This window comes from Ranitomeya variabilis, chromosome 3 (genome assembly GCF_051348905.1).
Source record: "Ranitomeya variabilis isolate aRanVar5 chromosome 3, aRanVar5.hap1, whole genome shotgun sequence".
In the NCBI taxonomy this organism is placed as follows: domain Eukaryota; kingdom Metazoa; phylum Chordata; class Amphibia; order Anura; family Dendrobatidae; genus Ranitomeya; species Ranitomeya variabilis.
This window is the reverse complement of record NC_135234.1, coordinates 108,708,625-108,735,033: the sequence shown is the minus strand read 5'-3', so window position 1 is coordinate 108,735,033 and position 26,409 is coordinate 108,708,625. Positions and strand designations below refer to the sequence as shown.

General features: G+C 45.2%; 1 protein-coding gene across 1 annotated transcript in view; it reads right to left on the bottom strand.

The window, feature by feature from the left end:
• Positions 1 to 19,309, bottom strand: part of DPH1 (diphthamide biosynthesis 1) — a 326,351-nt gene extending 307,042 nt beyond the window's left edge. Inside the window, exon 1 of the mRNA XM_077294484.1 lies at positions 19,045 to 19,309. Within this exon, the coding sequence (XP_077150599.1) occupies positions 19,045 to 19,168 (124 nt within the window). The 5' untranslated portion in view covers positions 19,169 to 19,309. The remainder of the gene's footprint in view (positions 1 to 19,044) is intronic.
• Positions 19,310 to 26,409: the final 7,100 nt, after the last annotated feature.

Sequence of the window (26,409 nt, the reverse complement as noted above, 5' to 3'; positions counted from 1 at the left end):
TGATGTGCTGGCCTCTGGAGGTCGGCTTTCACTTGATCAAGGCTTTTGCTGACCTCCTGGATACGTGCATTCAAGAGGCTATGTGAAACATCCATTCGGTCACCCAAAGCCTTGATTGCTTCGTGTAAAACCGAGCTCAAGTGCAAAAACTCGGGCATGAGTGACCTGTCCGAAGCCCTCTGCCGCTGCCGGGAGGAGCCCAAAAAAAAAAGGGGCAGTGGAAGAGGACTGCGAAAGGGGAAGACCTGCTGGACCAGCTCCCTGGTCTCCAGTTAAGTGTGGAAGGCCCACTTGCTGCTGCGCTGCTGGATGGCTGGGACGGGTCCGTGGCTGTCGAATGAAGGACCGCTCCAGAACCTGGGCCAACAGTAGTGCTGTAAAAAAAAGGAAAAAGAAAATTAATACCAAAAATTAACCAGACGCAAAATCCTGTGGAATATAAAAATACAGATTATGGCAATACAATACAACCTAATGCACGTGATAAATACTTACGTTCTCTGGGCAAGGACCGGTCTTAAAAATGCCAGAACTCGATGGTATTTGTATCTTCTGATCCTTGCTCCTGAACCACTGGGAACACGGCTCTCTTGACGCAGGTCCTTGTTGAAGCAGTCCTTCATCGAACGCCAACGTGTTTTGACTTTGGCCACTGTTAAAAAAAAAAAAATTGTGGTCAGAAAAAGGACTTTTGGCCGTGCTCACACAACTGTCTGTGATGACAGAAACTCCTGAGAGTTTCTTTCATCACACACAGTCGAGTGAGCACGGCCAAGGTCTCTGCTGCTTCACACTGCAGTGCAATACTTACCAAATGCATTTCGGACCCGTGTCGGGGCGTTGTCCCAGCCATCCCACATCTCTTTGGCCACCTCATTCCATAAGCGCCGGATCGTGACGTTGTTTGAGTGCAGTGGATCCCGGGTGTCCCACAACGGGACTCGCTCCTGGACCAGGGAGATGAGGAGGTCATTCTCAATAAGATCATCCTCCCGTTGTGAAACCTAAAAATTAAATAAAGTCTTTAAAGTTTGCTCAATTAACATAAGAAAAAGAAAGAAAAAAGATGCTGAGAAATGGCATGAATAGGAAAGTCAACATACAAAAGGATTCCAAAAGAAAAAAGTAAAGAAATACGAATGGAAAGAAAGGAAGATTCAAGAATATTACACTGAGGATACAGTAAACAGTCAGCCTTGTATACGTACCCGCTGCCGTCTTTCCACCGGACCTTGACTCCGCTGCTCCTGCCCTGTCTCTGCTGCAGTAGAAGAAGAGCTCTAAAAAAAAGAAAAATTCAAATTGTCACATGTGTAGATGTGACAGTGAATACTTACCAATCTGACGAGGCAAGTACTCACCTCACTGACATGCTCGACTTCAGACGGCCCAGGAAGAAACTCCTCATGAGAAGAATCCGAAGAAGACATTCTGATGCATGTAGAAAGAAAGAAATGGCATAAATTAGGACATGTAGAGAAAGAAAATAGAAAATAAAGGCATTGGCTAGGATATACTCACATTGTTCAGAGGCTTGTTTTCTCAACAGGTGCTGTGGTCTGTATGCTCTGCTTGGCTGTCCGCTGTGGTTCGTCTACTCTGCCTGGCTGTCCGCTGTGGTTCGTCTACTCTGCCTGGCTGTCTGCTGAGAAGAGACCTGCAACTGTCCACACCCTCCCTTTATCACCTTGTATGTGGGGGGTGGCTTATCAGTGTCTAGACATGTTTTTCTCTTGTGGAACGCATGCGTTCATGAACGCAACCAAACGCATGTGCTTGTAAACGCATGCGTTCATATAGACAGCAATGCGTTTTTTTTGTCGCAAGCCTTGCGCAATCGACCGCATGCATTTCCAGGCGGCAAATTGACGCCTCTAAAAATTACTACATGTTGCATTTGCGCGACAAGCCGCAAACGATGAAACGACGCATGTGTCGTCAAACGCGGCAAAACGCGAACAAACAAAAACGCATGCGTCCCTAATGTTAAATATAGGAATACACAACGCATGCGGATATATGCGACACGACCGCAAATGTGAAACCAGCCTAATACCAGCATCCACATTGGAGAACAATTAGATGAAAAAAAAAGAAATAAGCAGACCAGCTCTGTACGCAAAAATGGACTTCTCTTTTTCATGTTGCCACCATCCTCCCCTGTACAACAAATGCTTAATAATTATGTTCATCTCGTCTCAAAAAACTGTCAATAACCCGAAATGAGAGCGACCCAACGCCTGATAATATCACAGACAATATGCAGAGACCCCCAGAGCATAATTGCAACAAACTAATATTGGAGCTGCAGAACAACGTTACCTCCGAAAGGAAATCTGCATAATTAATTTCACTATTGTACAAAATGAATTTAAACAAATGAATTTAGTTGGGAGGGGGGGACAGACAGCTGTCAGACGGGACTCGCTAAGCTCCAATTAAAAGCTCAAAAACCTAATTAATTAACCCCTTCCCTTCCAAGGGGAAATGAGAGAGCGCCTTCATTTCAAATGGTGAAGGGTGGAAGGGATGGGGAAGACCCCAGGGAGAGAGACTTAGTCATATTTCCTACACTTGTTATTTCCTACACTTGTAGACTCAGCGAAGAGTTTCCATCCATCTTGCTAAACATCCATTTATGTACTTACCTTCCAAGAATATGGTTAATCCTCTTAGCACCATTAATATATTACGATTTCTTCACACAGAATCCAGCTGCAATGAGTTTCGCAGAATGGCTATGACAAGAGGAATTTCTTCCTTTTGAAGTTGACCGTACTCTTTGTTCGGTTCAGATAGGTAGCTCAGTAACAAACTTAGAGAGGCGCATAGTATTACTGATGGAATTACCTATTATATAGAGCGCCAGTCACTCACTGGTAGAGTACTGCAATGGCAAGAAGTACAAAAACTGCAACCACAAACATTTGTAGCCAATTTTAAAGGGAGTATAACATCTAAAACAGTCATACTAAGGCTCATTTTTTGCATTATGTCGAGACTGATGATTAAGAAGAAAAAATATGTTTAATGATGCACCATTTCCGCTTTCCAAAAGAGTATGCCACCCATCCGCCCTACAGATGTAAAAATGGCAAAAAAAAAAGCTTGATGTACTAGCTGCAATTGTGACATTCCATACAGTTTGAACCTTAGGTCTTTGGTGATCTGCAAGATACTGTATGAGGTCCGTGTACTTCTATGGCTAGTTTCACACTAGCGTTTACCTGATCTGCGGCAAGCTGCGGACTTCCTCCGTGAAGCCCCGCCCTCGGCCGCTAGCTCCGCCTACTTCTGCATGCGGCCCACATGCGGACTCCGTACCTATCTTTAACATTAGGTACGCAGGTCGTGCGGCTGTATGCGGATGCTGCCGCATGCGTCGTTTTGACGATGCGGCGACCAGCGTAGGACACAGCCTGTAGCATTTTTTTTTTCCACATCGTCAAAACAATGCATGCGGCAGCATCCGCATACAGCCGCACGACCTGCGTACCTAATGTTAAAGATAGGTACGGAGGTCGCATGTGTGCCGCATGCAGGAGTAGGCGGAGCTAGCGGAGGAAGTCCGCAGCCTGCCGCAGATCAGGTAAACGCTAGTGTGAAACTAGCCTATATGAGTCGAGGGGGGCAGCTTCCCCCTCAAAAGACTTGCCGGGGGAGTTCCCCCAAATGACTTGTGGGGGGGTCCCCAAATGAGTTGTGAGGGGCTTCTGAATGAGTTGTGTGTGGGGTTGAGGGAGGTTTCCAAATGAGTTGTGTGTGGAGTTCCGAGTAAGTTGTGTGTGTGTGCGAGGTATTCTGAATTGTGGGGGTGTTTCTGAATAAGTTGTTGGGGGGGGGGGTAGAATCAGTTGTATGTGTGGGGAGGTTAGGATAAGTGCCAAGTTAAGATTTATCTGCGTCAAAAGTTGTACTCCTTGCCAACTATTTAGAGTGGCAGAAACTCTGCGGTTACCTGTAAAAAGAGGTTTTACATAGCTCTGTATACACAGATGCACTTTCAAAGTATCTATAAACTTCTATAGAAAAAAATAATACTGCTGCATATTTAGTCAGATGTGAAATTCAGAAATAGGAAGGCTATGCGAGAGCTGTGTGAGCAGTGCCGGCGGCCATATTGGTTTTCATCCAGTGCTGACAGAAAGAGGAATGACTGAAAAACAGCTGAATAGAGTTTTCAATAAACTGAAAATAATCTTTAAAGAGCGTTGAATGCCAAGATGATCAGTGTCAGTACTGATCAAGGAAATTAGCTGGTTATAGAAACCGCACACGATCTGTGATCCACTGAGTTGTCAACATAAATGTCCATATTTACAGCTGCTCTAAACCGGACATCCCCAAACAATGGGCAGCAGAAATCAGAGAGCAGCTCAGTTATTGGAGCCAGGTATGTGTTACTCTGTTTTCTATGAAATCCTGCATTATTTCAGACTTTTAAATGGCAGCCGGAGAATATGCCTCTTTGCTGCCAGTCTAAGAGTCAGGTCTGCGGTGACGACTTCTGCTCATCTCCCCTACACTGACACGTCTCTGCCTATGTGTGCACAGAGTCCTGTCAGTCTACGGGAGTGGGCGGGAAGAAGATGGTGGAGACCGGAATCCTGGACTAGTCTGTCAAGTCGCATCATCCTTGGCCGACTTTGTTTGTGTGAAAACACTTTTAAAAGTCAATTTTAAATCAACAGATCTTTGAATAATAATAAATTCCACAATTGGATATGTTTAAAAAAAAAAAAAAAAAAAATCCGTCAGAAGAATCCATATTTACAGAGATATTTTTCCTTAGAAGAAAACATCCAAGGAGAGATTCCCTATGTACATACAGTCATGGCTGAAAGTGTTGATATCCTTGAAACTGTTCCAGAAAATTAAATATTTTTCACAAAATTATTGCAATTACATTTGTTTTGTTATACACACGTTTATTTCCTTTGTGTGTATTGGAACAGCACAAAACAACTGAGAAAAAAAAAAGGCAGATTGTTTTTATTTGTGAAATTATGTCCAAAAAAACCCAAAAATGAGCTGGACAAAATTGTTGGCAGCCACAACTTAATACTTGTTTGTACACCCTTTTGAATAAATAACTGCAATCATTCGCTTCTTATAACCATCTCATATTTGAAGGGTGCCTTCTCCCAACAGGAATTTTAAGATCTATCAACAGATGTTCAAAGGGATTTAGATCCGGACTCATTGCTGCCACTTCAGAATTCTCCAGCACTTTCTTTCCATCCATTTCTGGATGCTTCTTGAAGTACGTTTGGGGTCATTGTCCTGCTGGAAGACTTATGACCAAACAAACACAGCTTTCTGACACTGGGCACTACGTTGCGACCCAAAATCCTTTGGTAATCTTTAGATTTCATTATGCCTTGCACACAGACAAGGCACCCAGTGTTAGAGTCAGCAAAAGAACCCCAAAACATCTATGAACCTCCACCAAATTTGACCGTAGGTACTGTGTTCTTTTCTTTGTAGGACTATTTCTGTTTTCAGTAAACAGTAGGCGGATGTGCTTACCAAAAAGCTGTATCTTGGTCTCATCTGTCCACAAGACACTTTTCCCAGGATTTTAGCTTTTTCACGAACATTTTTGCAAGCTGTAGTCTAGATTTGTTATGTTTCTGCGTCATCAGTGGGGTCCTCCTGCCATAGCATTTTATTTTATTCAAATGCCGGATAGTTTGAGCTGAAACTGATGCATCCTGAGCCAGCAGGACAGCTTGAATTTCTTTGGAACTGTATTGGGGCTGCTTATCCACCATCCAGAATATCCGCATTGCAACCTTTTATCAATTTTACTCTGCTGTCCACATCCAGGAAGATTAGCTACAGTGCCATGGATTGTAAACTTCTTTAATATGTTGCGCACCATGGACAAAGAAACATCAAGATCTGTGGAGATGAACTGTAACCTTCATATTGTTCAACAATTTTGGTTCTCGAGTCCTCAGACAGTATCCTTTTCCTCTTTCCATGCTTAGTGTGATACACACAGACACACAATGCAAAGATTGAGCCACTTCTCCCCTTTTTATCTGATTTTAGGTGCGATTTTCATATTGTCCACACCTATTACTTGCCACAGGTGAGTATGAACGAGCATCACATGCTTGAAACAAAGTTGTTTAACCATAAATTTGGAACCGTGCCAACAATTTTGTCCGGACCATTTTGGGGATTGTGTGTGAAATAATGTCCAATTTTTCTTTTTTTTTTTTGTCAGTTTTTTTCTTTTGTGTTGTTCCAATACACACAAAAGAAATAACAAGTGTATAGCAATAAACATGTGTAATATCAATAATCAGGATCTGACTGTACTTCACTAATGTTCCACCGGAAAACAAACTACACTGTGCAACAAACCTAAGGCTTCCAATCAGGCTTTGTCAGAAGCCAAAAGGATATTCAATCCTGTGATTAATCCGCACATCCACAAGCAAATTGGCATTCCAGATGTATCTACAGGTGGGACGGTTTCCAGCGTCACAATTTGCATTGATATTTGCACATAATTATTTGCAACATGCTTTGGTGAATGTGACTGATGTTATCGGGAACCCACCTCCATGAGGAATAAGAATTAACTGAACACATTTTTTCATTTCTATACTGTCCAGTCTAATAGAGGCCTCACTGTTGGTAAGTTATTGGCAAAATGCTACTATAACACTACTTTATTTTCTAATAGCTCATAATAGATAAGCTATCAGAGGTATGGCGAAAGCCTAAAAGAAAGACAGAGGCTACATAAACAAAAAGGTGGAAACAGGGACCATGTGCTTTAAAGGAAAGAATGAAAAAAAAAAAAAAAAAGTACTTGCCCAAACAATATGTACAGACTTGCATTACTGGGCAGAATCCATTGCCTAGGTAGACCACATGCAGTTTGAGAATATGGGATTGTGTCCTGCCAAGCTCTACCAATAGCCAATTTTAATGTCCCTTACTCAGTGTGTTTTTATAGTTCTAACATACCAATAGTGCCACTTTCAATGCCACTCCTACCCTAGAAGGGAAACGCTCTCTTTCGAGAACCTCCGTACAGTAATAAGTAAAAATGTCGGCTTTGGGCATCCATCTTTTAATAATCTCCAATTCTTACCAATACCTCCTTTCGCTCCCCATCCTCCACATTCACTGCAGTGGTATTTCTTTTGTGCTCCCCCATATAATAATAAAATAATGATCCCTGAGTGCCCCAATTCAGTAATAGTACATTTCTGCTCCCGCACTTGGTAGTAATTCCCTTTCCAATATTGCCTTCCTTTTTGACCCCACCACGTACCAAGCTCAGTCTGTCTACCTAACTGCGGTGAGCAGTCCAGTTGACAGCATTACATGTATACAACTGGCTCTGGCTAGACACATCAGTCCTTGTAAAAGACAGTTTTTGGTCAAAATGTTGGACCATATCTGTTCAGATTCCTTGCCGGATCAAAATAAAGTACACTTATTGCAGCAAAGTATATATATATTTTTTTCTATCTTTGGTGCTGAGGTTCTTACCTTCTACAGGGGTAAACCAGCCTGTGGCCTAAAACTGCAACTGACTGGGAGGGAACAAATGATTCTTTGCTTTACCCAAGAAAAGACAGTGATGTTCGCCTGGAGATCTGGGGCATCAAGCTTAAAACCTGGTGCAACTCGTCCCTGCTCCCTTAGCAGTGCAATATATCAGCCTATTAAATCACTTTATAGCTTAGAAAACAGATTAGGTTTTCTCTGGTCGGCAGGTATTCTGCACCCTCTCCTTTTAGAAGAAGACTGATATCAGCACACGTCATGGCAGGTACTAGATGACACCACGTCATTAGTGGGGAAAACTCTCAATGCGATAGTAAATTGTGCCAGAAAAAAACCCTTAAGATGTCCTTTACTCTCTCCCCATTGAACTCAACCTGCCCGCTCTTGGTCTAGTGGGCAGAAGTAGCTGTCAGCTTCATCAGCAACAGCCGACACAGACAAAGAACTGAAAATTAGCATATTGAATTTAATTTAGATTCTTGCAGTTTTTACATGTAAAGAGTTGTGGGGAAAAATAAAACTTTCAGATAATAGACCAGTCTTTTGGAGAAGTGAGCTACTCAGTATAACACAAGTCACAATAAATAGATTTGTTACCAGCATCACCGTTCACACTACAATGCATCATGTAAATCGGACACTAGTAATACATTCTACACACTATAGAACATACCAATGTACATCAACTGAAATCCTTCTGTGCAGTATGTGAAAAATCTAAAGTGGTCGTCCATCATATTGGACGACTTCTACATATCACAACGATCCAAAAGTGTCCATGTTGCCTATAGGGAAACACTGATGCATTTTATGAAGCTAGTTTGCTGTGCTCCATGCCTGATTGTTGTTTGCCTCTTTCACACTTCAGTCTTTTTGTTTCCGTCAAAATCTGTCGCTTTGTGAAAAAAACGGATCCAGCAAATGTTGCTGCCAGATCAGTTTTTTTTCTCATAGACTTGTATTAGTGACGGTTTGTGACGGATGGCCTTACTGATGCACGAAAGAGAGAGTGCGAGAGAGCGCGCGCGAGAGAGAGCGCGCGAGAGAGCGAGATAGAGAGCGCGAGAGAGAGAGCGCGAGAGAGAGCGAGCGCGAGAGCTTTCCCATGCCAGAATCGAAAACAAAGCTTCTGGGCATGCTCAGTGTACAAAAAACGGATTCAGTAGCCGGAACCGTTCATTCACACATCCGTTCCATGCGTTTATTGTCGCAAACGTCCCTTCAGGCTTTTTCGCTGCACAGAAAAAATGTTGCAGGGGATGTTTTTTGTGTCCGGCAAAAAAAGCCTGAAGGGACGGATCCAGCACAAAACAGATGAAACGCATGCACTTCAGGCACAATCCGGTGCTAAAACAACTCAATGGGAAAAAAACGTATCCGGCGTGTAAAAAAAACGGATCCGTTTTTTTCAAAAATTGCCGGATTGTGCCTGAAACAAAAAACCTGATGTGTGAAAGCAGCCTTTCACACATCAGTTTTTTTTTTAGAATCAGTCACAATCCATCAAAGTGTTGAAAAGACGGATCCTGTGCAGATTGTAAAAAAGCGATGCACTGGATCCGTTTTTTTGACGAATCCGTCGAAGCAGCTGCTACCGGAATTTAAAGGAACAAAAAGAAAGAAAGAGAGAAAGCGAAAAAGAAAGATAGAGATAGAGATAGAGAGAGGCTTCCATTACAGCCAACGACAGATAGCGCAGGATCCGTCGCTGTCCAATTTTTCAAGATACACAAAAAAGTTTCTATGTCCGTTGTCTCCGGCCGACGGAAAAAGACTTTACGACGGATCTGTAAAAAAAACAGATGAAATGGAAGGCCATCCGTCACTCATACAAGTCTATGAGAAAAAAAACAGACCCAGCAGCAATATTTGCTGGGTCTGTTTTTTTTTTCACAAAATGACAGATTTTGACGGAAACAAAAAGACTGAAGTGTGAAAGAGGCCTAACTGCCACCATCATTAAAATCTGGAAACAATGTCAACCAGAGATGCAGGGGTAATAGGAATGGCAATAAAAAGCGGTGTGTAAAATGTCATTCGTTGCTGTGATAGGCAAGGGTCAGCCAACTCTGCCGCAGTTAGAGCTTGTCAATCATTTATCTCCTCCATATGTCAAGCTTTAGACTCTCTTCAATTCAATTTGTAGACTTAGGTGGCACTGACCAGATGAAGGCTTTTCAGTAGTCTGCTTTTTGAGCACTCTTAACTAGAGTTGAGCAAATATGTTCGGAATTGGTTGTCGAATCTGAATAGGCCATATTGGTATCCTATTCGTAACAAATTTATGTTTGACATTCGACTCCAAGCATATTCGGTCATTTCTACTCCCATAGACTCCAAAGACATTTGGCGAATATTGCAAGTACAATATTCGCCGCCGATCGTAATCGGAACCAAATTTTTAAACATTTGCTCAACTCTACTCTTAACAAGTACATGGCTTGCTTACCACCAACTAAGAAACTACTTCACTACAGTTCTCAGTAGGAACTCCATGACTTTCATGACTTATCCGTGCACTTGTGTACATACTTTTTCTATATTATAATTGTTGTTATGCTGCTCCAAGAGATGATGAAGACCCCACGGTTGTCAGTGCCTTACAGCTATGCACAACATGGGACATATGTGGTGGACTTGTCAACTCATTTAGACTTGATAGCCATTATATTGAGCTTTTTTTTTTTAATATAATTTTCATTACTCAACAAGGGCCCTCTCACACTTGAGATGGCCCTACTCTCCGTACCAACAGGGCCTCTTTAACTAGGTGGAAAAAAAACACACAAAGAAAACAAAAATCTTATTTTCTGGATTTTCTTTGTTAGCTATGAGGATTATTCCCATATTCTAGAAGTTAACATCTCCTTGACCACAGCTCCATGGGTAAATTAAATAAACAATGTAGTGCTCATCTGCGATAGCTATTCAAACAACATTCTACACCAAGTTTTAATCTTACTGGTTTCTCGGGACGTCCTCTAGAGCCTGAACCCACTCATACCTCACCAGCGAAAGCCTTCCCATCTCACCAGTGAAAGCCTTCCCATCTCACCAGTGAAAGCCCTCCCATCTCACCAGTGAAAGCCCTCCCATATCACCAGTGAAAGCCCTCCCATATCACCAGTGAAAGCCCTCCCATATCACCAGTGAAAGCCCTCCCATATCACCAGTGAAAGCCTTCCCACCTTTGTTAATCATTTGAACCCAGAGGACTTCCAGCCATTTTGGTTATTGAAGTATTCCCATTTTGGATATACGGTGGTGGGTAATAGCTATGAATCCTGGCTGCATTTGTAACTGAATAAAAACAGATTTAAATATTTTAACCAAAATCTGTATAGTTACATAGATTTGGTGGCATACAACTAATTTTATTCAGTAGCTTGCTGTGGTATCCAATTGTCCCTTAAATACAACTTTTAGGCTGCGTCCGGATTAGTTGCATTACGATGGAAGCCATGACACGGACTAATGTATCGTGCCTTGGATACTACTAATTCAATGGCGAATTAATGTTTTGGTTTTTTTTATAGAAAGTAAGGTGCTGCCTTATGTACTATTCTTGCCATCAAAAGTGAGAAAAACACAGACAGGGGCCCTAGTAGGTAAAAGTTTTTATTGGACACTTTTTTCCTCAGGGAGGCAATATAGGAACACGAAATTAAGATATTAGAAACGCATTTAGTAATAGTGAGACATTTGAACAAATCTTGCCTCGTTTGGGTGAGCATTCATTCAGCAGGTGTCCTAGGGTCATGTTGGGACCCTCACAATCAGTTGTTAACCCTGTGGGAACCACATGCTATTGCTCATTTTCCCTACAGAAAATGAAGCACTAAATTCAGCCACCTGAAATCAATGGGTAAGCATTGATTACAATGGATGCTGGGGGATCTCGAGTACAGATAGCTGCATTTCCTCTGGCTTCAATACATTAGCTCTATATGCTATAAAAGAGTATTAAAATTGGATGTCTATTTACATTTACCATGCACCATAAAAGAGGTCAAATCTACAACAGTCAGATTATAATGAAGGTAAATTAGCTTCCCTGGAAAAGTAAGACTAAAAACTGAGCTCATATGTCCGAAATTATTGAGTTACACAAGTAAGAGCATCAACTCTCCACATCTGTCTAGAAACACATTCTCAGGTAGAACTTCAGCTTCACATATCTAATTACCACAAGCTCAATGACCTAAATGATCAAGGCTGCTCAAAATAGGCAGTGAATAAGGTCACTGGATGTGCCCCACAGTGCGCATACTGTGTCATCTCCCACATTCACGTTTACCGGGTGTAAAGGTGTGTACAAGCATGGGTCATAAACTGAACCTCACACCGACAACACACTAGAATAAGGAGGCGATGTTCTCACACAGTGATGCTATTTTAGTAGCGATGGCACTTTGTGATCGAAGTGGGCACCATTCAGGGAATACAACAATCCTGAAAGTGAACCAGGTAAAGCACTAGGCCTTTTACTATACTTATTTCTGCACCCCCAAGGCCAGTGTATGAGCATCCAGATTTGTTCTTCTGTGTGGGTACACTCACCATCTGCTTTTTGCTCCTCAGACATGTTGCTAATGCACCAAGCTTGCAGATAGTCACAAGTAATACATCATAGGTCAGCGAGCCACATGTGGCATCCAAAACACAGGTTCAGGCACCACACTTTCAGACAGCAGTGAGCCTCACGGTTTAGCGGACACAATATTAGGTCAGAGCTAGGCCTCTTTGCTCTCAAGACAACGTGATGGTTTGTCCTAGGGACATGTCATAGCAAGAACCATTAGGACCATTAGGACAAGGCTTCCCAACTTCTACATGTGGCTCACATGCCCGTGATGTGGTGCCCGAACCTGTGGCTTGGAAGCCACATGTGGCTTGCACGCCTATGATGTGTTGCTCACAGGCCTATGAGGTGTTGCTTACGACTATCTGCAAGCTTGGTGCATTAGCAACAGGTCTATCAAAAGCAAAAAGTAGATGGTGAGTGTACCCACACAGAAGAGCAAATCTGGATGCTCATATACTGGCCTTGGGGGGTGCAGAGATAAATTAAGTATAGTAATCTGGAAACAAGATAATATTGCCATTAGGAGGAGGTGCTAGAAACAGGATGTGATAGTGTGGTGGAGTACTTGTATGAATACTGAATCGGGGCATAGTGGGAACCCATGGATGCAAGTATGTTGCCTCAGTGTGATTTCTGTGGGAGAGCTTTGGCTGTCACTACTCCGATGGGGGGAGAGAGAGGTCTGGATGTTGTTCACGACCCTCATTCAGATCTGAATGAGGCTCTCTTGGTGAAAAAGTTTGGGGATCACTGCTCTAGATGGTGACTTTTCAAAACAGACCTGCAAAGACGAGCAGATCTGGATGTGCATATACTGGTGGTGTGAGACAAAAGGGAAGATAAACATGATAAGATGGAGACAATATGATAATGCCACCTAGAGGGGTTACTTGAAGCTGGACTGAATAGTGTGTTGAGTGTGCTTGATGTGTCGCTTCCTGAGAACTTTTTTTGGCCTCTGTTTTATTTTGTTTTTGTAGTCTGATTTTTCTCTTCTTTTTTTTTTAAGCAAAAACACTTACAAAATGCTCAAAGATGCCTGTGCATATTTGTCTTTTCAGCCTTCCGAACATTGACTTATGAAGTGGAAAATGCCTGAAGAATGCTCTTGTCACGATCCATGTTTGGATCTGTGGCAGATCTGGTTACCCTCTGATTTAAACCTTTTTTCCTTTCTGGTCATTGGGGGTTAATGCAGATCCCCCCATATACAGTTATACAGTTCCTTTCAGGAGACCAACCTCGCAGTAGCAGCTCCCTGGTGTCAGCCAAGTCTGGTGTTTGGAGCTCAGTTGCTGTACTATCTGTGTTGTGGAGTCTGCAGCGGCGTGCACAAGCTAAGTTCTGAGTTTTGTTACTTTGTATTTTGTGCATTCACCTTTTGGTATCCTGTTCCCCTCGCTCTCATATTGTTTATTCCTGTTTATTTGCTTTGTGGTGCTGTTTACACTGTTCACCTCCTAGGGTGGGGGTTGGGGGTTTACTTCAGGGTTTAACAGGAGACAGGGACAGGTCGGTGACTTGGGCCTCCCTACCTTCAAGGGTACCCCCAAGTTAAGGAAAGACAGGGCTTCCCCTAGCCTGAGGGGCAGTTCAGGGGCCCAGATTCCTCATCTCCTGTTTTCCTACTTCTGCCCCGTGACAGCTCTGCTCACTTCTTTCATCTACTTGGAATCTTTTGACACATGAAGCAATTAAAAAAAACTCAAAAGACTGAACATATGAGCAGCAATTTGTTTTTATATTGAAATGCATGTGAATTCTTTTGAGGGTTTTTTGTTTTTTTTTGTACAGCTTTTTAGGCAGTTTTCAGAGCAGAATATGACTGAAAAGACATTATGTGCACATGGCCCCCAAGGAAGTAGCAGTATATCCATGGGTGAAGAAATACAGTAATTTTTTGAATGTTTTGTTACGACAAAAGCTTATTTTACAATTAAGACTCTTATTAAAACATGGAAATAAAAACGTTCTGTCTATTTCAGAAATCTCATTCACTTTGCTGCAGCAGTAAAATGCTGCATTTTTTCGGGAGGGGGTGACATGGCAAAAACGCAACATATGACCATACCTTTAAAAGGTAAGTAGTCACTGGGAAGAACTGCTTAAAACACAAGCACGAAGCAAAAGGGGTCTCTAACTATTAAGATGCCATTGGTGTATCCTCAAATTGCAATATGTTTTTTTACTGTCTAAGTATGTTCCCACGGTTAGTAAATGCTGCGGGTTGGACGCTGCGTACATCCGCAGCGTCCAACCCGCTGCAGCCAGATGTTACAGTATAGTGGATGGCATTTCAAGAAATCCCATATCCACTATGCGGGAATCGGCACCCGCAGCGTCCCTGTGGAGACGGACATGCGGCGCGTCTTTCCAGACCGCAGCATGTCTATTTATCTTGTGGAGACGCGAGTCTATGCAAGATAAATATCCCCCGTCCAATGTATTGGACTTGGTGATTCCGCATGGCTCCATGAACACATGCGGAATGACCTGCGTACAAAAGCCGGCAGCGCTTTGGACTGAGCAGACATGTGCTGCGTCCAAAGCGCTGCCTAATACTGACCGTGGGGACGTAGCCTAATTAGTAGTAGAAGTTTGGAAAAGTTTTCTTTTTGTATACATGAAAAACAGATGCCACACTGACGGTAAAAACGGAAACAAACCAAAAATAGATGAAAATCAGATCCAGTACAATGAGGAAAAACGGTAATTTTTTTTCTCATATGATGAAAAAAAATACAAAGAATGGAAGACTGAATGAAGCCATGGACTACTCCCCTAGCCCCATGTGTTAGCACCTGCCCTGACAAGGTGAACTAAATGTACCCCTGAATCCCTCCCTACGTGTTTCAGCCTCAATAAAGAGGCCTCATCAGAGGAGATTGTGAACCCCACTGGCATCAGTAATTATAATGTATGTAAAGTGCTGCGGAATATGATAGCGCTAAATAAGAAAGCATAATAAATAAAGGATACGTTTTATAAGTGGTAAATGACACTCTGATCAGAGTTTGAGCCGAGTGTCAGCATAGTGTGATCTGGTTCTCTTGGATGAGAGAATTGTAGCACACAGTGAAGGAGAAGATGGAGAACAAAATTTCTCCATCTTTTGTGAGTCCACGGAAATCAGTGGTGAAAAAAAAATTCCCAACTTTGTTAAAAAAACAAAAATTGCACCATTTCCTGCTACCCGTAGTGTCTTTATTTTTCAGGATCTTGGGTTGGGGGATGGCTTATTTCTTGCCTGCCGAGCTGACGTTTTTAATTATACCATTTTTGGTGCAGATACGATCTTTTGATTGCCCGTTATTGCATTTTAATGCAATGTCGCGGCAACCAAAAAAACGTAATTCTGTCGTTTTAGACTTTTTTTTTCTCGCTACGTCATTTAGTGATCAGGTTAATCCTTTATTTTATTGATAGATCGGGCGATTCTGAAAGCGGCGATACCAAATATGTGTACGTTTGATTTTTATATATTTTTTTTTTTTATTTTGAATGGGACAAAAGGGGGGTGATTTGAACTTTTATATTTTTTTTATATTTTTAAAAACTTTTTTTTTTTTACTTTTGGCATGCTTCAGTAGCCTCCATGGGAGACTAGAAGCTGCCACAACCCGACTGGCTCTGCTACATAAAGGCGATGATCAGATCGCCTCTATATAGCAGATTTACTCACTTGCTATGAGCGCCGACCACTGGGAGGCGCTGACAGCATGCCGGCACTTACAACCATAGATGTCTCCAGGAGACCTCAGGTTGTCAAGCCAACACACCATTGACCTGCGATCACGTGACTGGGGTCACCGGTGTGCATCTTTCTGGCGCGATTTCTAGAAGCGCTTGTTAAATGCCGCTGTCAGAGTTTGACAGCGGCATTTAACTGGATAATAGCAGCGGGTGGATCGCGATTCCACCTGCAGCTACTGCGGGCACATGTCAGCTGTTCAAAACAGCTGACAAGTCCCCAGAAAGATGTGGGCTCACTGTCGGAGCCCACATCAAAGGGAGGCAGTCGGACATCGGCGTAAATGTACGCCTGATGTTGGAAAGGGGTTAAAGGGAACCTGTCAGCAGGATTGTGCTCAGTAACCTACAGACAGTGTCAGGTCGGCGCCGTTCTACTAATTATAATAATACCTGGGTGATGAAATCCATCTTGTGGTTGTTGTTTAATCTTCATTTGCAGTTTTCAGCTAATTATATGCTCGTGCTTCGGGGCGGGGCTTTATGTGGCGCTCTGCTTACATATGCTTCTGTATAGGCTTATGACAGGTCACTGATCTCTCAGTGACCTGCCCCATATTTTACATAATACATAGAATAGTGCTGACTTTGAAAAAAATGTATCTTGAACAAAATGGCGGCAGCAGCGGCCCATGCGCAGTAGCATCTATCGCTCGTCGATAGATGATGGCGCCATTTCGTTGGAGGGAAAAAAATTGGCTGCAGCAAAATGGCGGTGGCTCTTGCGCAGTAGCATTGACCAGCAAGTGATAGATGCCACTGTGCATGAGCCAGCGCTACTTTGCTGACGGCAATTTTTTTTTTTTTTTTTTTTTTTTTTAAAGTCAACAATATTCTAAAATAGGGGGCAGGTCAGTGAGGGATCAGTGATCTGTCAGAAGCCATACAGATTAATATGCAATCAGAGCACCACATGAACCCCCCCCCCCCCACACAGGCTGCCCCGGAGCACGAGCATATCATTAACTGAAAACTACAAATAAAGATTACACAACAACCACAAGACTGATTTCATCACCCAGGTATCATTGTAATCAGTATAACGGAACCGACCTTACAGTGTCTGTAGGTTATTGTGCACAAACCTGCTGACAGGTTCCTTCTAAGGCCATGTGCACACGTTCAGTATTTTTCGCGTTTTTTTCGCGATAAAAAAACGAAAAAAACGCTTACATATGCCTCCTATTATTTACAGTGTATTCCGCATTTCTTGTGCAAATGTTGCATTTTTTTCCGCAAAAAAATCGCATCGCGGAAAAAAAAGCAACATGTTCATTAAATTTGCGGAATTGCGGGGATTCCGCACACCTAGGAATGCATTGATCTACTTACTTTCCGCATGTGGCTGTGCACACCATGCGGGAAGTAAGCAGATCATGTGCGGTTGGTACCCAGGGTGGAGGAGGGGAGACTCTCCTCCACGGACTGGGCACCATATAATTGGTAAAAAAAAAAAGAATTCAAATAAAAAATAGTGATATACTCACCTTCGATGGCCCCGGAGTCTTCCCGCCTCTCAGCGGTGCATGCTGTCGCTTCCGTTCCTATAGATGGTGTGTGTGTGAAGGACCTGCGATGACGTCGCGGTCTTGTGATTGGTCGCGAGACCGCTCATGTGACCGCGACGTCATCGAAGGTCCTGCACACACACACCATCTATAGGAACGGACGCCGCTGAGGAGATCGGCTGTCTGCAGGTGAGTATAACCATTTTTTTAATTATTTTTAAACATTCTATCTTTTACTATTGATGCTGCATAGGAAGCATCTATAGTAAAAAGTTGGTCACACTTGTCAAACACTATGTTTGACAAGTGTGACCAACCTGTCAGTCAGTTTTCCAAGCGATGCTACAGATCGCTTGGAAAACTTTAGCATTCTGCAAGCTAATTTCGCTTGCAAAATGATTTAAAAAAAATCTTAAAAAAATCGGTTTTCTTCAGGAAATTTCTGCAAGAAATCCTGACGTGTGCACATACCCTACAGAGGAATAATCATTAGATCCATGCAATCCGGCAGCATGAGTCGGAGTTTGCAGACAGGCATGTCTTTCTATAAAACGCTGGGGGATTTAAGGAAAGCATAGTGTGAAGAGCCGGCGAATTCTCCCGGCACCATTACAGGTGACTAAGGTTAAAGGGAACCTGTCACCCCAAAATTTGAGTATGAGCTGTGGCCACTGGCGTCAGGGGCTTATCTACAGCATTCTGTAATGCTGCAGATAAGCCCCCGATGTATCCTGAAAGATGAGAAAAAGAGGTTAGATTATACTCACCCAGGGGCGGTCCTGGTTCGGGTCTGATGGGTGTCGCAGTCTGATCCAGCACCTCCCATCTTCATATGATTAAGTCCTCTTCTTTTCTTGCTGCTACGCAGGCGTACTTTATCTGACCAGTTGACGGCAGAGTAAAGTACTGCAGTGCGCAGGCGCCGGGAAAGGTAAGAGAGGCCCAGCACCTGCGCACTGCAGTACTTTGCTCTGCCGTCAACTGGTCAGATAAAGTACGCCTGCGCAGCAGCCGTGGCAGGAAGAAAAGAAGATTTATAGAAATCCCATGCCCACTGTGCTTCTAACTGACGCTGTGTAAACTCACCTGAGATGCGGGTATAACATGACGCAGTATGTCAATTAGTCTACGCAACACGAAAGTCCACAATAAAATGTATTGGATGAGGTAAATCCACCTTGTGCAGTGAACACGTGCGGATTTACCTGTGTGATGGAATGCAGGGAAAATACGCCATGTTTACAGCGGTTATTTCCTGATCGTGGGCATGTACCCTTACAGACCTCTCCCTATGTATGTACACTGGACTAGTCTCTCATTATGGTCCTCAGCATTAATGCTATCCATGGTTTGAGCAGCATGGATCTAGTGACAGGTTGCCTTTTCACTGGCATAATAAGTATGAGTGCCTGTGTGTAGACCACCCACTACCCTTGTGGAGGCCCCCTTCTGCCTGTGTGTAGACCACCCACTGCCCTTGTGGAGGCCCCCTTCTGCCTGTGTGTAGACCACCCACTACCCTTGTGGAGGCCGCGTAAACTGTAGCAGGATGTGCGGATGTCAGCATTACTCATGTGGCAGATGGAGGGTGACATGTCATGGCTGCTCTTTTCAGGCGGCTGCATGTGTCATTACACCAGGCACAATCTGCGTGCATTTCCTCACCTGCTTTCACGGTTACACCCGGTTTCAGTTCTCCAGCAGAAGCCGCGGCCCCGGGTCCACCATTCTTCTCTGCCCCTACATCGGGCTTCTCTCCTACATCAGCTTCTGCTGTCAGTTCCGCCATCACAGTTGTAAACACACGTGTGCAAGAAAAGACGGCGTGAATCGATCCCAGAACTGGCCTCCGAGCAGTCGATGCGTAGGATCAGACTAGGGATGTGCGCCCCTAGCGGAATGCTTGTGTTACTGTCTCTCACCTTACACTGGTGACTGTCAGCTGTAGGATCTCCATATACCAGCAGTGTGGGGTCACAGTAGTGGTGTAGGATCAGAGCGGCTGCTGTAATACTGCACATTTCTGTACTTAACCCTTTGCTATGCAGCATTTTTCTGCTGCATTTCATAGAACTACTGTACTGATATTGTGCATTAGGTTTTTTTCTTTTCAGAAATCTCTCACTCGATGCGACTAATTTACAGTGTAAGGACGGGTGCAAACGATCCAGAACCAGCAGCGCTTGATGCAACGCATGTCCGCTGCGTCCAAAACGCTACCTTCTATTGAGCGCAGGTGATTCAGCATGTGTTCACTGAACTGTGCGGATTCACCGCTTCCAATACATTCTATTGATGACATTTCTGTTGTGGAGATGTAAGGAGGAAGACCGGGCTGCGGTACCTTTGCGATGCCGGGTCCGGAACTGTCGAGGCTGCGTCCAATGTTGCCGGGGGGAAGGAATGGGGAACAGGACAAGACCCATGACCTGGTGAGAGGGGGCATGGTAAGACCATGCAGAGAGCAGGAAGGGCGGGAAAGAGACAGAAGTTTCCCGCCGGCAGAGAGACAGCTGGGTTGGACTGCGCTCCGCAGCGAAAGAGACAGAGCAGAGTCGTGCCTCAACAGAGCTTGTGTGAGGGCCCCCGAAAATCAGTGAGCGTGCAGTGTCGGGCGCTCAGCTAAGCAGCATGCGGTGTTCGCATGGAGAAACGGGTGTCAGGTGCCAGATCCTGCGGTGTGCTCCCCATCTCTCACAGGCGTGCAGCGGAGCACGCATAGGACAGAGACCTCTGCAGCATTCCTTCCCCATGGGCAGGTGACAACTGAAGACACCATGTCGATCGTTGCTGGGACTACAACCCCCACCGGATTACACGCGGATTAGGAACATTGTAGTCACGATAAGTTCATAACAAGACTGTTGTGTTGAATTACTTGCAAGTGTATTGAGCGAGGTCGGACACATATAGCCAGAATGTGACTGGAAGTATGCAACATGACAGAAACCTGATGAAGAGGTCCTGCGTGGCCTCGAAACACGTTGACCATGTAAACTTTTCATAAATGTTATAATCTTCCTTCCGTTTGATGCTTCAGGGATATATCATCAGCAACACATGAGTGACATCTCCTTCCAGATTTCAACAGTTTGAAATGATAGACAATTAGAAAGACAACCCCTATAAACAGGTGGTTCTGCAGAGGGTGCCCACAGACCATTTCTCTGTTCTCATCCTTTTTGGCTGCCGTTTTGGTCACTTTTGCATTTTGTCATTGCTTTCACCCCAAGAGGTACTGTACAGTAGCATGAGACGGTGTATACAACCCACAGAAGTTGCTCAGGTAGTGCAGCTCATCCAGTATGGCACATCAGTGTGAGCTGTGGCAAGAAGGGTAGCTGTGTCTGTAAAGAGATGGACCTGCTGATGAATTTCACCTGAGACATCAATGCTACTTGTAACGCCGCTGGGTTTATACCTCGTTTCTTCGGCGTTACTTTTGCATTTCTCTGCTTTAACCCTTTCTCCTCTCCCCCTAATGTGCAGGGATACTGTTGTCTGTTACCTGTATGGATGCTGCTCAGTTCCCTGCCACCGCTGCGTAGCTGTACATGTGCTGTGATGACTTTGCTCTGCTGCATGGCCACTCGCATGTGCGGTCCCTGGCTGCCGCTTGGAAGCTAGCCTTGGCTTGCGAGGTCCTCTGCAGCTGGTGCATGGCTTCTCACGTGTGTCCAGGCTAGCAGCCGCTGCCAGGTGCCCTAAGCCACAGTTCCTGTGCTGTCAGTGCTATAATGGTTTCTGTTTGTGCTTAGGGTGCGCGCGGCCACACCTACCCTGCTTTTATCAGGGTTTGAGTGTGCACCTGTGTTGCTTCCTCAGCCTATTGCTGAGGAGCAGCTCCTATATAAACTTCCTCTTTGCTACTGGGCGTGGCCAGAGCATTGTATTGTGTTTCTGTGTCTTGCCTTGTGAGGTATCCAGCTCCCGTTCTGTCTGCAGTATGTTCTGGGAGAGCTGATGCCTGTCTCTCGCCTGTTCTGGGGGCCGAGTACCCAGATCCGCCTATCCTGGAGGCCGTATATCCAGATCCGTTTGTGTCTTGTTTACCCGCCTGTTCTGGGGGCCGAGTACCCAGATCCGCCTATCCTGGAGGCTGAATATCCAGTACCTGATTCTGTCTGAACCTGTCTCTGTTATGTTTCTTAAGTCCTATTGTGTCTGGCACCCCGCACCCTGTGACTGAACTTTCCGGGCTCATCTTTCAAAGATGGAGTTCGGTGTTCTTGCTGAGCGCTTACTATTCTGTGCTCAGTCTTCCATGCGGTGCTAACCCTGTCTGGCCCAGTTCCAGTCCAGCGGAGCTAGCACCATCACGCTTGAGTTCCTTCCTAGGTCTGATGTCCGGAGCCTGACGGCCGAAGTTATGAACCTGATTACCTCCGCTACCTGGTCCTGTGCCCTCCGTGTCCCAGCCGATGACCTGGGCTGCCACGCCAGTGTCCAGCCTGTGTCTGATGTCCCTCCGGTGTCTGATGTCCTGATTCCTGGGCTGCCACGCCAGTGTCCCAGCCGATGACCTGGGCTGCCACGCCAGTGTCCCAGATGTCTTTCCGGTATTCCCGATGTCCTTTCGGTGTCCGATGTCCTAATTCCTGGGCTGCCACGCCAGTGTCCCAGCCGATGACCTGGGCTGCCACGCCAGTGTCCCAGATGTCCTGCCTGTGTCCAGATCTTCTGTCTATGTCCAGATGTGTCCTGCCTGTGTCCTGAGGTCCACCCTGAGATGACGTCCTTCTGGATCGGTGTCTGATGTTCTCCTGCTGAGCCTGTGCTACGCCTGAGGCCTGAGAGAGAGGCCGTCCTAGTATGCCCGTGCCAGATGACCCGGGACTGCATCAACCCGTGATGACTCCTGCCATCGTCAGACGTCCATCTAAGCCTGTGTTCCTGATGTCCTGCCTGTGTTCCTGATGTCCTGCCTGAGTTCCTGAGGTCCACCCCGAGATGACGTCCTTCTGGGATCGGTGTCTGATGTTCTCCTGCTGAGCCTGTGCTACGTCCTATGCCTGAAAGATTGGCTGTCCTAGTATGCCCGTGCCAGATGACCCTGGACTGCATCAACCCGTGATGACTCCTGCCTGTGTTCCTGATGTCCTGCCTGTGTTCCTGATGTCCTGCCTGTGTTCCTGATGTCCTGCCTGTGTTCCTGATGTCCTGCCTGTGTTCCTGATGTCCTGCCTGTGTTCCTGATGTCCAGCCTGTGTTCCTGATGTTCTGCCTGTGTTCCTGATGTCCTGAGGTCCACCCCGAGATGACGTCCTTCTGGGATCGGTGTCTGATGTTCTCCTGCTGAGCCTGTGCTACGTCCTAGGCCTGAAAGATTGGCTGTCCTAGTATGCCCGTGCCAGATGACCCTGGACTGCATCAACCCGTGATGACTCCCGCCATTGTCTGACGTCTGAGTCGTGTACCCTTCCTAGACATGTGGAATCGGGATCCTGACATCATTATGTTCTTGTTATGTACTGTGCTATCATTTAAGTAAACTTTGTTTCTTCATACCTGAAGTTGTGCGGTGTAGTCTAGTTCTGCATATCTACATCTTGTTCACATGCTCAGCTGCCACAGTCCCTGCTCGCTACCGTTCCCTAGTCTGGGTAGGTCCAGGTTACTCTGTGGTCCAGTGGGTCCACATTGCGTTCCTTTTTGGGACGCTCGCCCACGTCGTCATGGTCTGGCGACGTGGAGGTGTCGGCTCGGCCACGTTTTGTGGTCGCAGCCGCAACACTACTGTGGTGTAGAATGTGAATAATGTTTTGCACCTGATATGTTTACTTGTTATAACAATTGTAATTCCCAGGTGGGCTGCAGTAATAGCTAACCATCACAAGATGTCACTGTCTAGAATGCAGGTGACGTTTGCCCAGTAACAAAACAGGCATAGAGTTAGTTGAGGGTTAACAGCCAGCCCAGTTGTCAGGACTCTGAACATTTTTTACCTTTTGTGCATTACTGCCCTTTTCCAAGATGGCGTCCTTGGTCTCATGTGCACTGTGTCTTCCTGCTATAAAACTCCACCCCAGCCTTCAGTCTGTGCTAGAGTATTCTGCCTTGCATCCAGCTCCTGACCTCTGGTTACTCCCTGGCTATACACCTGCTCCTGTGAACCTGTGTGGTGATCCTGCTACTCTGCTCTGAGTTCCTGCTGCATACACCAGTTCCAGTAATCCTCCTTCATCTGCTGCTCGTGTTTACTTCCACCTGCATTTGCTGGACATGTAAGCTGCTGCTGCTTTGCATTAACCTGAGACTATTATCCAGGCCTCCCTGGTTGAGCTAAGATATGATTTGAACTGCCTATAAGCATATCTATCTGTGTCTGGACTAAGACAAGGATTTATTCGTGTCAAGTATCCTCAAGAATAACTGTGCTTCATAGACTTTCTGCTTGATTGCATTTTGCTCTGAAGTTTCCTATAGACTGCTAAGGTGCGTTTATTATTTGCGCCAAGTGTTGTGGACTTGAGTTTCTCTCTGCACCTGTTTGAATCACCGTGTGATAATATAGACTTAACCACTTCTAAAACTGTGTCCTGTAGTTGTCTTGTTCCACGCAAAGAGTCTCCTGAGTTATCCCCTATGATTATTACACCAGTTTGGGAGGGGGAACTAAAGGTTAATGGCAAGCCCAGGAAGTGACAATCGGTCAGATTGTGGAGAGCACTGTGTGAAGTAGTGGGCCTAAGTCAAGAGGCTGCTAGGGACAGCGTGGACCTAATACACAGGGCAGTGGAGTTGTAGCGCCCCCACTGCCGCAGGGCCGAGGGGTACTCGGTACCGGGCCAGTGAGTCTCTGCTCTGGGGTTGTCACGGTGGCTAGACCCGGTCCGTGACCCTGCTGAGGGGCGTACAATGATAGATGTAGATGGTGGTAGTGGTGCTGATGTTATGGTGCGGTGTAGTGCCGGTCGCGGTCAGTAACGAGGACACCAGGTTGCAGTCTCTTTACCTCTTTACTGAAGGTCTCTGGGTCCTCAGTCCGGAATACGGTTCACCAGGCTGCGCAAGTCCGGCCGGTCCAATGGCCCCTCCAGAGTTCTCTTTGCAGGTGGAAATCTGTGCCTTCCTGCTAGCGCTATGTGTTGTGGTCCTCCCCTGCTGTGCTTACGGGATAGTCCCCACAACTGTTGTGTCTGTTTCTCGTGTTCCCTCACAACTCGATTAGATGATGTTCTGCTAATACTCCGTCCCTCCCGGTGTTATGGTTGGGACGCACCCGTATGACGGGTAGGCTCGGAGCTCTTCCGGGACCCTAGAGTCGCCCCTCTCCACAGGTTGCCCCCTATGTCTTCTTAGGTGATTTAGGTGAGACAGCCCGCCTATGACTGACTGTCCTGCCGTTGGTTTGAAGTATTGCCTGAAGCTATATATAGAAATACTTCCTCGGCGTTCCGGCCGCCGGCTGTGCGCCTCAGTAGGATGTTGCCTCGGTCTAACAGCACGACTCTTACTGTGATTCTCCTTCTTGCTTTGATCTCGTTTCTCACTCAGCACAATATATCTCGCTTCTGATCCTTTCTTAGGGCACCGCCGCTATGCTGAGCAGGCACGGTCCCGTGACGTTCTTTCTCGTTGCCAGGCCTCTGTCGGGGTCCCAAACCTGACAGGGACCCTACTGAATCTTCCCCACAACACCCTCTGCCACAAGGTGTTGCCTGGTTCCAACCCAGTCAGCTTTCTCTCTAACTTCCTGCCTGACCCCCAGTTTTACCAGTATGTGAGGAGTGGCCTAATGAATAGTACCCTTAGCTCCCCCTGGAGGCCCGACTGTGAAATGCATTGGTGTCTGTGATACCTGGTCAGATGAACTCCTTCAGTGCCATCAGACGTACCATAGCCCCCCATAGTGGCAGAGCCACAGTACTGCAACGACCAGGACTCTGGGGCGCTGCACTCCCCCCCGGTTAAATCCAGTACTCCTGGACTGGGAAGAAAACAACAATACATGTCAGCAAAAAGACATACAATTTTTGTGAGTGCAATAACAATAAGCATATTTGAACAGAGCTTCCCTTTATGTGAGGTGAGGACACTTGAACGTTACAAACATGGTTAAATACTTTTAAATATCTTTACTATAAATAACTTTTCTTACCCAACCGGGTATTCTACTAAGTGCAAAATTCTTGAACAATAATTTAACATTGCCTTTAAGGATGTACACTCTGAATCCACTAAAGACCTTCTTATAACACATTATAAGGCTTAAGCAACTGTGCTACATTCTCCTACTTTATTTCTGCAGGACCGCCTGTCCTAACCGCTCCAGACCTACTGCCTCTCCTTTCTGTTACAGGACCGCTCCTTTCCGCCCGAGCCTACTGTCCTTCCACTACTATACACAGTATAGAGCATATCATTTTTCTTTCAGTTTAAGATCACTGAGCCATCTCTATATGGCTCCTAGGAGGACTCACTACTAACCCCTACGGGTTCACTTCCTGTCCTTTCCTTTATTAACATTATCAAACATTTCTTACATTCAACTAGTTGGTTACATTTAACTTTCACATATCAACATCATCAATACTTTCTTTTCAAGACATCATTCCCATTCAACCATCTTAAGGCAACACTGTTCATAAGTGCAGGATGTGAACATCCCCTTTAAGAGGGGACCAAGTCTCTATGAGGTAGTGCAACTTCTCAAGCTGCAAGTCCGTATGCAGCAAGGACTCCAGTGCAGGTTCCAAGAACCGTATCTTCGCAAAGAGTCCGTCTTTTATGTAAAACCAGTAGAGAGCACCTTTAAGAAGGTGCAAACTATATACAAGGAGTTTGTATCATGCATTGTTCATGATTCGGCAGTTCTTTGATAACTTGTGCAAACGTAGAAAGCAAACAAAAATAAGAAACAATAGGGATCCCGGGTCAACAAAGGGATCCCTTTAAGAGTTAACCCTAGACGGGTTTTAGCAGCAAAATAACAGAGAAACAGTTAACTATTTACAATCAATAAAGCATTTTTGCTTACTCTGATGGTGGCTGTGCAGAAGGTGGTCTTCTATCCCCGACCGAGGCAGC